Source organism: Mesoplodon bidens (assembly GCF_964165515.1).
Source record: "Mesoplodon bidens genome assembly, chromosome: 4".
Lineage (NCBI taxonomy): Eukaryota > Metazoa > Chordata > Mammalia > Artiodactyla > Ziphiidae > Mesoplodon > Mesoplodon bidens.
The window spans coordinates 120,272,118-120,288,664 of record NC_138160.1 but is presented as its reverse complement, the minus strand read 5'-3'; the positions used below and the strand labels follow the sequence as shown (position 1 = coordinate 120,288,664).

The window sequence follows — 16,547 nt, the reverse complement described above, 5'->3', positions numbered from 1 at the left end:
GTATTAACTCTTTAATCTGCATAACTGTATTTCACCTGTGGAAACCGACATTTATTGCGTTTGTAGAAGTTAGATGTATTGTGGTAATAAGACAGACTATGTCTATATATCTTATAGAGTTTCCCATCTAATGGGGTGAACAGAATTTAAATAGATGTTTAAACAGTACTATACAGGAAATGTATAATGAGTGCACTGGAAGTATACAATATGGAGACCTAACTTAATGGGGGGGGGATTCAGAAAGTTTCCCAAAGATGTCCCATTTAATCTGGAATATGAAGGATGAGAAGTCTGCCAGGCTAAAACTAAAATGGGAAGATTCCATATGTAAGAAATGCAAAGGCCCGGGGACAGTAAAGATAATGAAGGTAGGACAGTGTACCCAAAATTTAGTGTCTCAAGAGTAAGTGGAGGGCTTCCCTGGTGGCACAGTGGTTAAGAAGCCACCTACCAATGCAGGAGACACGGGTTTGAGCCCTGGTCCAGAAGATCCCACATGGCGAGGACTAACTAAGCTCGTGCGCCCTAGAGCCCATGCTCTGCAGCAAGAGAAGCCACCACAATGAGAAGCCCGTGCACCACAACGAAGAGCAGCCCCAGCTCGTGGCAACTAGAGAAAGCTGGTGTGCAGCAACGAAGACTCAACACAGCCAAAAATGAATAAATAAATAGACTTACTTTTTAAAAAAAGAAACATAAATATCACCTATTAAAAAAAAGAGTAAGTGGGAAGAGAAGGCTGGACAGGGAGGCAGGGGCCAAATAATAGGTGGCTGGATTTTGTTCTAAGAGTGAAAGGAAGCTATTGTAAGGTTTTGGGCAGAGCAGTGAAACAGCACAAATATCATGTGTTCAATATAGCTTCTTCACAATTATAAGTAATGTTATATGAAGGACCATTTATTAAATTTACTCTTAATATTAGTGATAATAAAAATAACAAAATTACACTTCTTATCCTTATGTTATCTTATTTGGACATAACTGCAAGCTATTTAAATAGCTGTTATCATTAAATCAGAGAGCATTTAATTCCAGCAAAATTTGTCCTGTGAGTATTTTAATGTATTTGAGTGTCAGTATATCACAGATGAAATAAAGACATTTCTTTCCTTCAATCAGTCATTTAAAATTTTTATGAAGAACCTAGTCTTGCAGTCATTGTTCTAATCATGCAATAAATAGAGAGCTACTGAGAAACATAACTCAAGCGCTAAAAAGGAAACAAGCATTGAAAAGCCTAGGAAACTGAAAGGGGAAAAATGGAAGTAGTGAAAAAAATAGAATGAGCAAACCAAGATAAATATTTTTTCCATGGGCTTATTTCCAATTGAATCATAAATGCTCCAGATATTTTTTTAAATGCAATGCCAAATTACATATGAAGTTTCTAAAATTTGGTCATGGACAAAAACATGTACTCTCTCAGATCTTTTGGATTTTAATGAAGTACTCAAAGAATAGATGGTTTTAAATAATTAAGACAGATTTTTAAATGGAGGGATTGAAACAATCAGAGGTTTAAAATTTTTTAATAAAAAGCATGAATAATTAGCATGTCTGAAAATGACTGGACATTACTATTTATTTAACTACATTTTAGAATATTGGTAGTTGATTTATTGAAGACTTTTAATGTGAATGATTTGTAGAATCCAACAGTCAAGGTTTTCACAATCTCTAAAGAATCATAATTATCAGGTATGAACATTTTAAGGAAGTATATATTTAGAAAAGTGTGAGAGGGTGCTTTGTTATTCATGAATGTACCTATGTTAATGGTTTTAGCCAATGTGAGTTCACAGGAAGAAAGTTTAAACTAGCCTAAGAGAATACTCTATACAAACACAAATATTCTGGGTAGGAAAAAAGAATAACCCTATGTACTTATTGCAAACTTTCAAAAATGTAGGAATGCAAACATTACCTAGGGACTGTGGGAGGTGAATTTTGAAAAAGTGTTCTAAAAATGAACGACTTCAGAAAATACAAAATATACTTTCACACATTAAATCGAATTAAGTTACAGTGATATTAACAGTAAGAAAAGAAAGAAAATTTGCATTCATTATACCACAGAGCAGCACATCTAGAAACACCAGTAACATGCACTGAATTGGAATAAGATAGTTACATTTCAAATACAAAGAAAACAACTCCAATGGGCAAGGCAGTAAAAAAGGACTTTCCACAATTTAACTGAGACTAGGCATCATAGACCCTTATTAAAATTTAACTGAATTCAAAACTATTCCTGAAACTGGGGTTTGCCTCACTAACCCTCTCCTCATCTTGAGTTAGGAAGTTTGGGATAATCGGCTTGAGAAACTTGAAAGTCCCCGAGCCTCCTGTCAGACACACCTCGTACTGGTAGCTCTGGGACAGGGTCCCCGTGCCGCTGACGTCCACCGGGTGGCCCGGAAAGTGGCCCTCGGGCACCGAGCAGCGACCCACCGAGGCCGCCCCGGCCAACCTGCACAGCCGCACCGCGACGAACACCAGCACCGAGAAGAGGAAGAGCGACGACACCGACGCCAAGGCGACCACCAGGTAGACGGTGAGCGGGGCGGCCGGGGCCGCGTCCGCCGCTTCCGCTTCCGGGGCCGGCAGGTAGGGCTGCGAGAAGCCGCCCACCAGCAGCAGGTGCAGCGTGACGCTGGCCGAGAGCGGCGGCTCGCCGTTGTCCTTGACCAGCACCACCAGCCTGTGCTTGGCCGCGTCGCGCTCGCTCAGCAGTCGGGCCGTGCGCACCTCGCCGTTGTGCGCCCACACGCCGAAGAGCCCGGGCTCCGTGGCCTTGAGCAGCTGGTACGACAGCCAGGCGTTCTGGCCCGAGTCGCCGTCCACCGCCACCACCTTGGTCACCAGGTAGCCCGCCTCGGCCGCCCTGGGCACCAGCTCGGTGCAGGGCGCCGAGGCGTTCTGCAGCGGGTACAGCACGAAGGGCGCGTTGTCGTTGTCGTCCGCCACGAGCACGCGCACCAGCGCCTGGCTGCTGAGCGGGGGCGAGCCGCGGTCGGCGGCGCCCACGCGGAACTCGAACGCTCTTAGGGCCTCGTAGTCCAGGGACCTCAGGGCGAACAGGTGGCCGTTGTCCGGGTTGATGGACGCCAGGGAAGCCAGGGGCACGTGCGGGTCGAGGGGCGGCAGCAGCGAGTAGGTGACCTGGGCGTTGGCGCCCGCGTCTCTGTCTGTGGCGCGGACGCTGCCGAAGTGCAGGGCGGGGCTGTTGTTCTCGCGGACGGTCAGGGTATAGGAGGTCTGGGTGAAGGCGGGGGCGTTGTCGTTGACGTCGGCCACCAGCACGGTTATGTTGTGCTCGGTTTTCAGTCTCGGTGTCCCCATATCTGTGACGGTGATGGTGATGTTATATTCGGATCTTGTTTCTCGGTCCAGGGGTGTGTTTGTGACTAAGCTGTAAAAATTCTCAACAGAGGGTTTAAGAATGAAAGGAAGATCATCTTGGATGGAGCAAACCATCCTTCCATTGTCTCCTGAGTCAGGATCTGAAATGCTGAATACAGCAATTACGGTCTGCTGCAAGTTTTCTGGGATCTCACTGACAAGCGTTGACATGGTGAGTTCCGGTGGGTTGTCATTCAAATCCATCACTTGGACAAACACCACACAACTGCCAGAAAGGCCCCCACCATCTGTCGCCTGAATATTTAATGTATAAGTCTGAATAGATTCAAAATCCAGTTCCTGTGTTAAAAGGAGTTCTCCCGATTTTGCATTTATTCCAAATGTTTTCCGAATATCCTCAGATGCTTGGGAAAGTACATAAGATATTTCTCCATAGGTTCCAATATCTAAATCTCTGGCAGAGACAATGGCAACCTGGGATCCAATGGGGCTGTTTTCTAGGACATGCACCTCATAATGCAGCTTTGCAAACTCGGGGGCATTATCATTGATGTCTAAGACTTCAATGCGGATTAGGGCGGTCCCAGACCTGGGTGGAATCCCGCCATCCAGCGCTGTGAGGGTTAATCTGATCTCAGGCTGTTCCTCTCTATCCAGTGCTTTGTCCAGCACCAGCTGTGGTAATATTGTGCCGTCGGAACTGTCTTGTAATTTAAGGTGGAAGTGGGAATTGGGGCTGACTGCGTAACTTTGGAGACTGTTGCTTCCTACATCTAAGTCCTGGGCACGCTCTATTAGGAAAGTAGTTCCAGGAGTGATACTTTCTGAAATTTTCAATATTATTTCTTTGTCTAGGAAAACTGGAGAATGATCATTTATGTCCCTAATCCGTAGCTCGGCCTGGAAAAACTTCAAGGGATTTTCCAGTAACATCTGGAAAGGTAGTACACAGGGCTCAGTAGGGCCACATAGCTCCTCCCGGTCCAGTTTCTCATTTAACAACAAATCCCCCGTCTGCCTATCAAAATGCAAACGCATTTTTTTCTCTTTGGAAACGACCCGGGGGACCCGAGCAGCTAGATCATCTACCTCCAACCCCAAGTCTTTCAACAGATTGGCCACAAAGGAGCCACTGTCCATTTCCTCGGCCACTGAATAACGCCTAGGCTCAGAACCAGCCTGAGCTATGCCCAGCAAAACAAAGAATGTCAAGACTTGCCTTTGTTTCAGAAAGCATTTCTTCCTCTCTCCTGCCTCCATCGCTCTCTCGTCTCCCAGCAAACTTGACCCAGCTCGGATTCACGTTGTCGCTGATCTATATCCCAGTATCACTCAGACACTGGGATAAGTGGAGATGCCTAGGGCCCTGATTTCCCGGAGCAACTAGCTTAGAAAGCCTCCTTTTCCTGCTTGCTTCTTTAGCAGAGCATCTGGCTAGAGGAGCGCAGACTGGTAGCTTTCTTCCTTCTACTTCTAATGCTGCAGCGCCACCCTGCGTCCTTTCCGAGTGTTTATTTTTTCCAAAACATTAAGGAAATCCCAGTCCTTTCTTTCAGACTGATGGCAATCTAAATGGAATATTTTCAAGTAGTGTCTCTCAATGTACCGAAGTAACAATAATTCCATATTAACTAAAATCCAGTCCTTAATAACTTTTTAAAATTATCCTTCCATTATCCTCCGCCAGTTTTCTTCAACTTAAATAAGAATTCATATTCACTCTTGAATTCCTTTTACAAATGCACTTATTTTCTTAACCACTTGACTTAAGGAATGTCTTAGAAGATTTGTTTTTAAACCAAGTTTCATGATTGTATTGGTGTTACATCTATTTATTCTAGAACAGTCCCCTGTATTTTATTGATATTGAATTTTTTGAAGTGTCCAGATCAGTTGTCTTATAGGTAAACAAAAGATAAAAATAGCTAAGGCATTGGTACTTGTTGACTATAAATTAACAATTAGCTATGCTTCAGAAGAAAAGAAAACACTACTGAAGATAGAGCAATAAAACAACAACTATAGCATTATTCAGAAAGGGGGTGTTTCCTCTACTTTTTACCTAGAGCCCAAAAAGCAAGAATGCCAAGGGTGATAGCTGTCTCCACATACTATCTTGTTTTTAGCTTCAAGGAACCTAATTTAATTGGAGATAAGGTGATGTTAAAGAGATGTATCTCCCGTCTCTCTGTCTTGCATTAGGTTGGCAGAATATGGGGATTTTTTTTTTTTTACATTCAATGGAAAGAAAATTCTGGAAGGAAGGACCAAGGCATTTTCTCTTTATTCCAGAGTTCTGAGATAATCCTTAAAGAGGTGAAGTCTTCTTCTGGAAGTGCTGTAGGATGAGCAGGTAAGTGTCAACATCACCAATTTTATGGAATTGTCATCCAGCATCTTTTACATGAAGAAAGGTATTTCTGAAACTATTTCCTATGTAAATTGCCTGAATGTTTGTCACGTAGCCATGAAGTTGCCTGGTAATTTTCTTGCAGTGGATGTTTATAATGCACAGATAATGAGTGGTATTTAAAATGTGTGGTGAGTATGCACCAGAGATTGGAGAATTCAGTGAGACTGGAAAATTCAGTGAGCCTGGAGAATTCTGTGCACAGCTCCTTAATATACTGAGATTAAATCTTTAGCAGCCTTTGACAACCAGGTTGCTGAAGAGCATGCATCTCAAAGGTTGTCACTGATTGTCATGAACTGGACCTTAGGAGGTCTGAGACTAGTGTTGATACCTACCATTCTCTTCTGTGAGAGTTAAACTTACCATAGGTTGTTCTTCATCCAGTGATTTTCCCCCAAGAATGGGCAACTTACTTACCCCACTATTGCATCGCATAGTATTGTGAAATTAAACTCCCTGTGTGGTTTCCAATGGTGGAAAATTCAACCAAATCTCATGCACATTCTGAAACATTCACAAGAATTTTTCAAAGGGGCAACATCTCAGATTCATAGATTTTTCTCAGAAAACAAAAAAGTTTACAGGTAATACTTGGAAATGTATCGTTTCTATAGGTCTGGCTTTCTATTCGGGAGGAAAGGCTCTTCTGTGGGTGTATCTCAAATATTCTTTGATCTCTTAATAGTTTAGATCCACCCACAGAAGAGCCTTTACTCACGAATCTTTGGTCAGTTTGGAAACCACCTTGCTTAGGTCTATCTGCCCGCCGCTACGCAGACACTCCCCTTTCCGCTGCGAGGCCAAATCTCCAGGAACCGGCTATAAAAAGCAGCCTTCCTTTTCCTGGACTGCTTACGCTACTCCCAGGAAGAAAAGGAAAACTCACCACTTGCCTTTTTCTGCTAGATTTTCTCTCAGTTTCCAGCATAGCCTCTTTGACTGCGTTTTCTTTAATGAAAGAAGCCTTCGGAAGTCTTCCAGTTGGGATAACATCAACATATATCTAGTTCCCATTTGTTTGAAGAAAGGTCTAAAATCTCAGCTTGCTGCTGACGTTTTCCAAGGCGCGTCAACCCCCAACCCCTCTCAGTTTTGTCTTTTCTAAAATGGAGTCTGTGACAAGCGCCTGGCTCCACCTCCATTTTTAGCTTGCAGCGCCGCCAGGCGTCTGAACTGAAAACCTGGTTTGTACAGCGCTTTCCCTCAGAAGCTGTACCCCCCACCAAAAAAAAAAAAAAAAAAAAAAAAAAAAACAAAACCTGTTCGTGTCACGTGATCTAGTGGCACAATTCTTATCTCCTGATAGTTTAAATTACTTCTCCGACTTTTGGTTTAGCTAATTAAAACTTTTAATTAGTATACGGCTTTATTATCAGTCAGCTGTACAATTTCTTTTGAGAGTAACTTGAATTTGATTTCTTCCATTTTAGACAGGCCAGTCGTTTGGCTGTACATTCACTGAGTTTTTAAATTCATCGGCAGGTGTTTATTACACACAGATTAATTTCAGGCACTGTGAAAGGCATTAGGGATATAAAATGGAATAAAGCCTGGTACTTACACCCCAAGAGGTTACAGCCTAGAAGTAAAGTAAAGCGATAATTACTGTAGTGAGTAGTAAGTGCTAAGACAGAGATTTGCACAGGCACTCTGAAGTACTCAAGAGGAATATTTGAGTAAGAACAGAAATGGGGTATCAGGAAAGATTCTCAGAGGAGGTGAGGTTTGAGCTAAGTTGAATTTTATGGTACCAACTTAAAAAGAAACCCATTGAAATAGTTTTCTACTGCAGATAAAGTAGATAAAGTATTTCTGATTTTACAGGAAAGAAGATTTACTCAAATGATGGGAACATCATGGCTTATTTGGGATACAGTCTTTTACTCAGTCAACATCACAGAGTTCTGTATGATGTGTTGTGGGGTGACAACTAACTAAAAGACTAGGGCTGGGCCCTTTTTTCCTATTTGAATTTGCTCATCTATCTACTACTCAACTTAAATGAGAGTCCCAAGCATGAGTATGTGCGTGTATGAGTGGCTTGTTATGTTAACAATATCTTTAGGAGATATTTTTGAGTGGTGATTAAGAGCACAGACTTTTATGTCAGGAAGACTCATATTCAAGTACTGGCTCTGCTACATCGTATATGTTAAGTTAGGAAAATTCTTTACTCTCTCCAGACTTCAGTTTCCTCATCTGAAGAAAAAAAAATGGATGTAAGGATGGTATCTACTTCATGAATTTGTAAGAATTAAGTGAAACAATGCTTATGAAATAGTCAGCCTAGTGCTTGGAACATCATAGTGTTTCATAAGTGCTATTTTAAGTGGGGATACAATGAAAACAAGGAACTTATCTACATAGTTCTGTTTACTCCTACCAACAAATGTAAGTGTAAATGACTCCCTTGTGTACTGTTGGTGGGAATGTAAATTGGTGCAGCCACTATGGAAAAGAGTATGGAGGTTCCTCAAAAAATTAAAAATAGAACTATCATATGATCCAGCAATTCCACTTATGGGTATATATCTGAAGGAAATGAAATCACTATCTTGAAGAAATATTTGCACCCCTATGCTCATTGTAGTATTATTCACAATAGCCAAGACATGGAAAAAACCTAAGTGTCCATCCATAGATGGATAAAGAAAATGTGGTGTGTATATATACATGGTAATTATGTCAGAAAAAGGATATGTTAACTGACCTTACTGTGGTAAACATCTTGCAGCAGAAAGGGGAATATTAGAGTAGTGGCAAGAGGACAGACCCAAGCAGGGTGGTTTACAAAGAGACCAAAGAATATCTTAGATCCACCCACAGAAGAGCCTTTGGTTCCAAAGGGAAGGCAGATGTATAGAAGCACTACATTTCCAAGTATTACTTGTAGACTTCCTTTCTGTATTCTGAGAAAAATCTATGAATCTGAGATGTTCTCCCTTTGAAAAATTCTTCTAGAGTACCAGAATGTACATGAGGAAGTGCATGAGATTTGCGTGAATATTCCATCATTGCAAACTATGCAATCAGTTCAATTTCCGTTTTGTTGTTGTTGTAATTATGGTGACAATATTGAGCTCTCCTCTCATAGCAACTTTCCATTATTGAAGTATAGTTGATTTACACTATCATGTTAGTTTCAGGTGTACAGCAAAGTGATCCAGATATAGATATATGTACATAAATATATATTCTTTTTCAGATTCATTTTCATTATAGGTTATTACAAGATATTGAATATAGCTCCCTGTGCTATATAGTAAATCCTTGTTGTTTATCTGTTTTATATATAATATTGTATATCTGTCAATCCAAACTCCTATTTTATCTCCTCCCCCTTCCCCTTGAGTAACCATAATTTTGTTTTCTGTCTGTGAGTCTTTCTAATTTGTAAACAAGTTTATTTGTATTATTTCTTATATTCCATATATAAGCGATACCAGATAATATTTGTCTTTCTTGGTCTGACTTACTTCACTTTCTATGATAATCTCTAAGTCCATCCATGTTGCTGCAAATGGCATTATTTCATTCTTTTACATGGCTGAGTATCATTCTTTTTGTATATGTACCCCACATCTTCTTTATCCATTCATCTGTTGATGGACATTTCCATTGTTTCCATGTTTTGGCTATCGTGAATAGTGCTGCTATGAACGTAGGGGTGCATGTATCTCTTTGAATTATAGTTTTGTCTGGATTATGGCCAGGAGTGGGATTGCTGGATCATATGGTACTCTATTTGTAGTTTTTATAGGAATCTCCATGCTGTTCTCCATAGTGGCTGCATCAATTTACATTCCTACGAACAGTGTAGGAGGGTTGCCTTTTCTCCACACTGTCTCCAGCATTTGTTATTTTTAATGATGGCCATTCTGACTGATGTGAGGAGGTACCTTATTATAGTTTTGATTTGCATTTCTCTAATAATTAGTGATGTTGAGCATCTTTTCATGTGTCTGTTGGGCATCTGGATGTCTTCTTTGGAAAAATGTCTATTTGGGCCTTCTGCCCATTTTTTGATTGGGTTGTTTGTTTTTTGTTTGTATGTTTGTTTTTTGGTATTAAGTTATATGAGCTGTTTGGATATTTTAGAAATTAAGCCCTTGTTGGTCGCATTGTTTGTAAATATTTTCTCCCATGCTATAGGTTGTCTTTTTGTTTTGTTGATGGTTTACTTTGCTGTGCAAAAGCTAATAAGGTTGATTAGGTCCCATTTGTTTAATTTTGCTTCTATTTCTTTTGCCTTGGGAGACTAATCTAAGAAAATATTGCTATAATTTATATCAGAATCATTTACTTATGTTCTCCTCTAGGAATTTTATGGTGTCGTGTCTTATTTAAGTCTTTAAGCCATTTTGAGTTTATTTTTGTGTATGGTGGGAGGGAGTACTCTAACTTCATTAATTTACATGTGGCTGTCCAGAGTTCCCAACACCACTTGAGAAGAGATTGTCTTTTCTCCACTGTATATTCTTCTCTCCTTCATCAAAGATTAACTGACTGTCAGTATGTGGATTTATTTCCGGGCTGCTTATTCTTTCCCATTGATCTGTATGTCTGTTTTTGTGTCTATATCATACTGTGTTTTTTCAATAACATTTTTTAAATTTTGGATTGCACATGGGCAAGGGCAAGTGGTCTGGTGTGTGTTTGTTTGTGTGTGTGTGTGTGTGTGTGTGTGTGTGTGTTTTCCACTCATTTTTTTCAGAGCTTGGGACTGCTAAGGTCTTTTCTTTTGTTAAGGCCATGCTGTGCGGCATAGGGGATCTTAGTTCCCTGACCAGGGATCGAACCTATGCCCCCTATATTGGGAGCACAGAATATTAAACAATGAATTGCAAGGGAAGTCCCCACACTGCGTTTTTTTGTAATTTATTTTATTGAAGCATAGTTGAGTTATGATGTTGTGATGATTTCTGATGTAGAGCAGAGTGATTCAGTTTTACATATATACAGATACTTTTTCATATTCATTTCCATTACTGTTTATCATAGGATATTGTGTATAGTTAAATGTGCTATACAGTAGTACCTCCTTCTTAATCCATTCTCTATATAATAGTGGGCATCTGCTAATCCCAAACTCCCAATCCATCCCTCTCCTTCTTGGCAACCACAGGTCTGTTCTCTATGACTCTGAGTCTGTTTCTGTTTGCAGATGAGTTCATTTTTGTCATATTTCAGATTCCACATGTAAGTGATACCATATGGTATTTTTTTCTTTTTGACTTCCTTCACTTAGCATTGGGAAGTGGTACTGGGAAGATGTTTTACGTAAGATTTTATGGAAAAAATGCGAACGACCTTTTTGGCCAAGCCAAAAGATACTCTCTTGATCCATCCATGTTGCTGCAAATAGCATTATTTCATTCTCTTTTATGGCTCAGCAGTACTCCATTGTATACATTTACCACATCTTGATCCATTCATCTGTCAATAGACATTTCGATTGTTCCCATGTCTTGGCTTGTGAATACTGCTGCTGTGAACATAGGGGTGCATGTGTATCTCTGAATGATAGTTTCGTCTGGATATATGCCAAGGAATAAGATTGCTGGATCATAATGTAGCTCTTTTTGTACTTTTAGTAGGACCCTGCTTACTGTTTACCCAAGTGGCTACAACCATTTACATTCACACCAATAGTGTAGGAGGGTTCCCTTTTCTCAAACCATCTCCAGCATTTGTTCTTTGTAGGCTTTGTATTGATGGCCAATCTGGCTGGCATAAGGTGGTACCACTTTGTAGTTTTGATTTGCATTTCTCTAATAATCAGCAATGCTGAGCATTTTTCATGTGTCCATTGGCCATCTGCATGTCTTCTTTGAATAAATCTCTATTTAAGTCCTCTGCCCATTTTTGGATTGGTTGTTTGGTTTGTTTGTTGGTTTGTATTGAGTGGTATGAGCTGTTTGTATATTTTAGAAGTTAAACCCTGTTGGTCTTAGAGTTTGAAAACATTTTCTTTCATTCTGTAGGTTTTTTTGTTTTGTTTTTTTGATGCTTTCCTTTGCTGTGGAAGAGCTTATAAGGTTGATTAGTCCTGTTTGTTTATTTTTGCTTTTAATTCTTTTTTGTTGGCCAGCTGATCTAAAAAAACATTGCTAGGATTTTTGTCAGAGCATGTTTTGCCTATGATTTCTTATAGGTGTTTTATGGTGTCATGTGTTTATATTTAAGTCTTTAAGGCATTTTGAGTTTATTTTTGTGCACGGTGGGAGGGAGTGTTCTAACTTCACTGATTTACATGTGGCTGTTTATCTTTCCCTATACCCCTGGCTGAAGAGACTGTCTTTTCTTCATTGTATATACTTGCTCCTTCATCAAAGATTAATTGACCGTCGGTATGTGGATGTTTTTCTGGGTTCCTTATTGGGGTCCATTAATCTATATGTCTGTTTTTGTGCCAATACCACACCGTGGTGTTGTTTTTTCAATTTATTTTATTGAAGTATATTTGATATACAACGTTGTGTTAATTTTCTGCTCTGCAGCACAGTATTTAGAATTACTATATACAGATTCTTTTTCATATTCCTTTCTGTTACAGTGTATCACAGGATGTTGTTTATAGTTGCCTGTGGTATACAGAAGGGCCTAGTTGTTTATCCATTCTCTGTGGAATGTTTTATATCTGCTAATCCCAAACTTCCAATCCATCCCTCCCCTGCCCTTCTCCCCCTTGGCAACTACTGGTCTGTTGTTTATGTCTCTGAGTCTGTGCAGATCAGTTCCTTTTTGTCATATTTCAGATTCCACCTGTAAGTGATACCGTATGGTATTTGTCTTTCTCTTTCCGACTTCCTTCACTTAGTTTTGGGAAGTGGTAGTGGGAAGATGTCTTCCGTACCACCTTACGGAAAGACCAGAATGAACTTTTTGGCCAACCCGATGTGATGATCTCTTGGTCCATCCGTGTTGCTGCAAATGGCATTATTTCATCTTTTTATGGCTGAGTAGTACTCTATTATATATGTATATATATACCATATCATCTTGATCCCTTCATCTCTTGAGTGACATTTAGGTAGATCCCATGTCTTGGCTGTCGTGGATGGTGCTCCTATGATCATAGGGGTGCATGTGTCTCTTTGAATAATAGTTTTGTCTGGATGTATTACCAGGAGTGGGATTGCAGGGTCATATGGTAATTTTAGCTGTATTTTTTGAGGAACCTGCCTACTGTTTTTTATAGTGGCTGCACCGATTTATATTACCCATACAGTGTAATAGGGTTGCCTTTTCTCCACACCCTCACCAGCATTTGTTATTTGTTGACTTTTTAATGATGGCCATTCTGACCCGTGTGAGGTGGTACCTCAATGTACTTTTTTTTTTTTTTTTTTTTTTTTTTTTTTTTTTTTTCTTTTTGCGGTATGCGGGCCTCTCACTCTTGTGGCCTCTCCCGTTGCGGAGCACAGGCTCCGGATGCGCAGGCCCAGCGGCCATGGCTCACGGGCCCAGCCGCTCCGCGGCATATGGGATCCTCCCAGACCGGGGCACGAACCCGTATCCCCTGCATCGGCAGGCGGACTCTCAACCACTGCGCCACCAGGGAGGCCCCCTCAATGTACTTTTGATTTGCATTTCTCTACTCATCAGTGATGTTGAGCATCATTTCATGATTCTATTGGCCATCTGGATGTCTTCTTTGGAAAATGTCTATTTAGCTCTTCTGTGCATTTTTGACTGGGTTGTTCATTTTTCTTTTATACGTTTGTTTGTATGAGCTGTTTGTATAGTTTAGCAATTAAGCCCTTGTCGGTCACATCATTTGCAAATCTTTTCTCCCATTCCGAAGGTGATCTTTTTGTTGTGTTGATGCTTTCCTTCGATATGCAAAAGCATATAAGGGTGATTAGGTCCCATTTGTTTATTTTTGCTTTTGTTTCTTTTGCATTGGGAGAGCGATCTAAGAAAATATTGCTACAACGTATGTCACAGAATGTTTTGCCTATGTTGTAGGAGTTTTATGGTGTCCTGTCTTACATTCAAGTCTTTAAGGCATTTTGAGTTTATTTTTGTATATGGTGGGAGGGAGTTTCTACCTTCATTGATTTTCATGTGTCTGTCCTCATTCCCGGTACCACTTGCTGAAGAGACCGTCTTTTCCGCATTGTATATACTTGCCTCCTTCCTGGAAGATTAATCGTCCATTGGTCTGTGGATTTAGTTTTGGGCTCCTTAATCTGTTCCAGTGATGTATGTATCTGTTTTTGTGCCTATACCACAGTATGTTTTTTTCGATTTATTTTATTGAAGTATAGTTCACTTCCAGTGCTTTGTTAATTTCTGCTGTACAGCACAGTGATTCAGTTTTACATATATATATACTTTCCACATTCTTTTTTAGTACAGTTTATCAGAGGATATCGAATGTAGTTCCCTGTGCTATACAATAGGACGTTGTTGTTTCTTTTTTCTCTATAGAATAGTTTGCATCTGCGAATCCCAAACTTCCCAGCCATCCCTCTCCCAGTTCCTCTCCTCCTTGGCCACTGCTGGTCTGTTTTGTATGTCTTTGTGTCTGTGTCTGTTTTGTAAGTAAGTTCATTTGTGTCGTATTTCTGATTCCCTGTATATGTAGTATCACATGGTCGTTGTCTTTGTCTTTTTGACTTTCTGCAGGTAGTATGACTTCCTGCATGACTTCCTGCATGTAGTATGACTGTCAGTGTGTGGATGTATTTCTGAGCTCCTTATTTTTTTCCGGTGATCTATTTGTCTGTTTTTGTGCCAATACCACACTGTGGGTTTATTATTTCTTTAATAGAATTGTGCTTGTTTTACAACATTGTGTCCATTTCTGCTGTACAGCACAGTGATTCAGTTTTATTGACATATTCTTTTTCATATTCCTTTCCATTACAGTTTATCACAGGATATTGTATATAGTTCCCTGTGGTATACAGTAGGACCTTGTTGTTAATCCATTCTGTATATAATAGTTTGCATGTGCTAATCTGAAACTCCCAGTCTAGCCCTCTCCTAGTTCCTCTCCTTCTTGGCAACCACACTTCTGTTCTCTGTGTCTTTGAGTCTGTTTCTGTTTGTAGATGAGTTCATTTTGTCATATTTCAGATTCCACATGTAAGTGATACCATATGTATTTTGTTTTTTCTTTTTGACTTCCTTCACTTAGTTTTGGTAAGTGGTACTGGGAAGATGTTTTCCATACGATGTTATGGATAGAGCGGAACGAACTTGTTGGCCAACCGAATGTGATGAATCTCTTGGTCCATCCGTGTTGCTGCAAATGGCATTATTTCATTCCTTTTTATGGCTGAGTAGTACTCCATTATTTATATATACCATATCGTCTCGATCCATTCATCTCTTGACATTTAGGTTGTTTCCATGTCTTGGGTATTGTGGATAGCGCTCCTATGAACATAGGGGTACATGTATCTCTCTGAATGATAGTTTTGTCTGGATATATGCCAAGGAATGGGATTGCTGGATCATAATATAACTCTTTTGGAACTTTTTGGAGGACGCTGCTTACTGTTTCTCCTAGTTGCTATACCCATTTACATTCCCACCAGTAGTGTAGGAGGGTTCCCTTTCCTTACATCCTCTCCAGCATTTGTTCTTTGTAGGCTTTGTAGTGATGGCCATTCTGACTGGTGTGAGGTGATACCACTTTGTAGTTCTGATTTGCATTTCTCTAATAATCTGCAATGTTGAGCATTTTTTGATGTGTCCATTGGCTCTCTGGATGTCTTCTTTGAAGAAATCTCTATTTAAGTCTTCTGCCCTTTTTTGGATTAGGTTGTTTGGTGTTTTTTTTGTTTGCTTATTTGTTTCGTTCTTTGGGTTTTGGTGGGGGTTTTTTGTATTGAGTTATATGAGCTCTTTGTGTATTTTAGAAGTTAAATAAACCCTTGTTGGTCACATCATTTGAAAATATTTTCTTTTATTCTATAGGTTTTTTTCTTTGTGGATGCTTTCCTTTGCTGTGCAATTGCTTATACAGTTGGTTAATCCCGTTTGTTTATTTTTGCTTTTAATTCTTTGTTGTTGGCCGGCTAATCTAAAAAAATATCGCTTGGATTTTTGTCAGAGCATGTTTCGCCTATGATTTTTTCTAGGTGTTTTATGGTGTCATGTCTTATATTTAAGTCTTTAAGCCATTTTGAGTTTATTTTTGTGCACGGTGAGAGGGAGTGTTCTAACTTCATTCATTTACATGTGGCGTTTATCTTTCCCTATACCAGTTGCTGAAGAGACTGTCTTTTTTCATATTATATACTTCCTCCTTTGTCAAAGATTAATTGACTGTTGCCGTGTGGATATTTTTCTGGGTTCCTTATTGGGGTCCAGTAATCTATATGTCTGCTTTTGTGCCAATACCACACCATGTTTTACTTATTTAATTATTTTATTGAAGTATATTTGATTTGCAGGGTTGTGTTAATTTTCTGCTCTGCAGCACAGTATTTAGTTTAACTATATAAAGATTCTTTTTCATATTCCTTTCTGTTACAGTGTACCACAGGATGTTGTTTATAGTTGCCTGTGGTATACAGAATGGTATCTATCCATTCTCTATGTAATAGTTTACATCTGCTAATCCCAGACTCCCAATCCATCCCTCCCCTGTCCTTTTTCCCTTTGGCAACCACTGGTCTGTTGTTTATGTCTTTGAGCCTGTTTCTGTTGTGTAGGTAAGTTCATTTGTGTCCTATTCCTGATTCCACATATAAGTGATATCATATGGTATTGTCTTTCTCTTTTTAACTTCCTGCATTTAGTGTGA

At 39.8% G+C, this 16,547-nt stretch overlaps 1 protein-coding gene across 1 annotated transcript in view; it reads right to left on the bottom strand.

The window, feature by feature from the left end:
• LOC308616366 (uncharacterized protein) overlaps nucleotides 1-5,374 on the bottom strand; it is a 37,062-nt gene extending 31,688 nt beyond the window's left edge. Inside the window, exon 1 of the mRNA XM_081232621.1 lies at nucleotides 4,492-5,374. Within this exon, the coding sequence (XP_081088747.1) occupies nucleotides 4,492-4,629 (138 nt within the window). The 5' untranslated portion in view covers nucleotides 4,630-5,374. The remainder of the gene's footprint in view (nucleotides 1-4,491) is intronic.
• Between the last annotated feature and the right edge of the window lie 11,173 nt (nucleotides 5,375-16,547).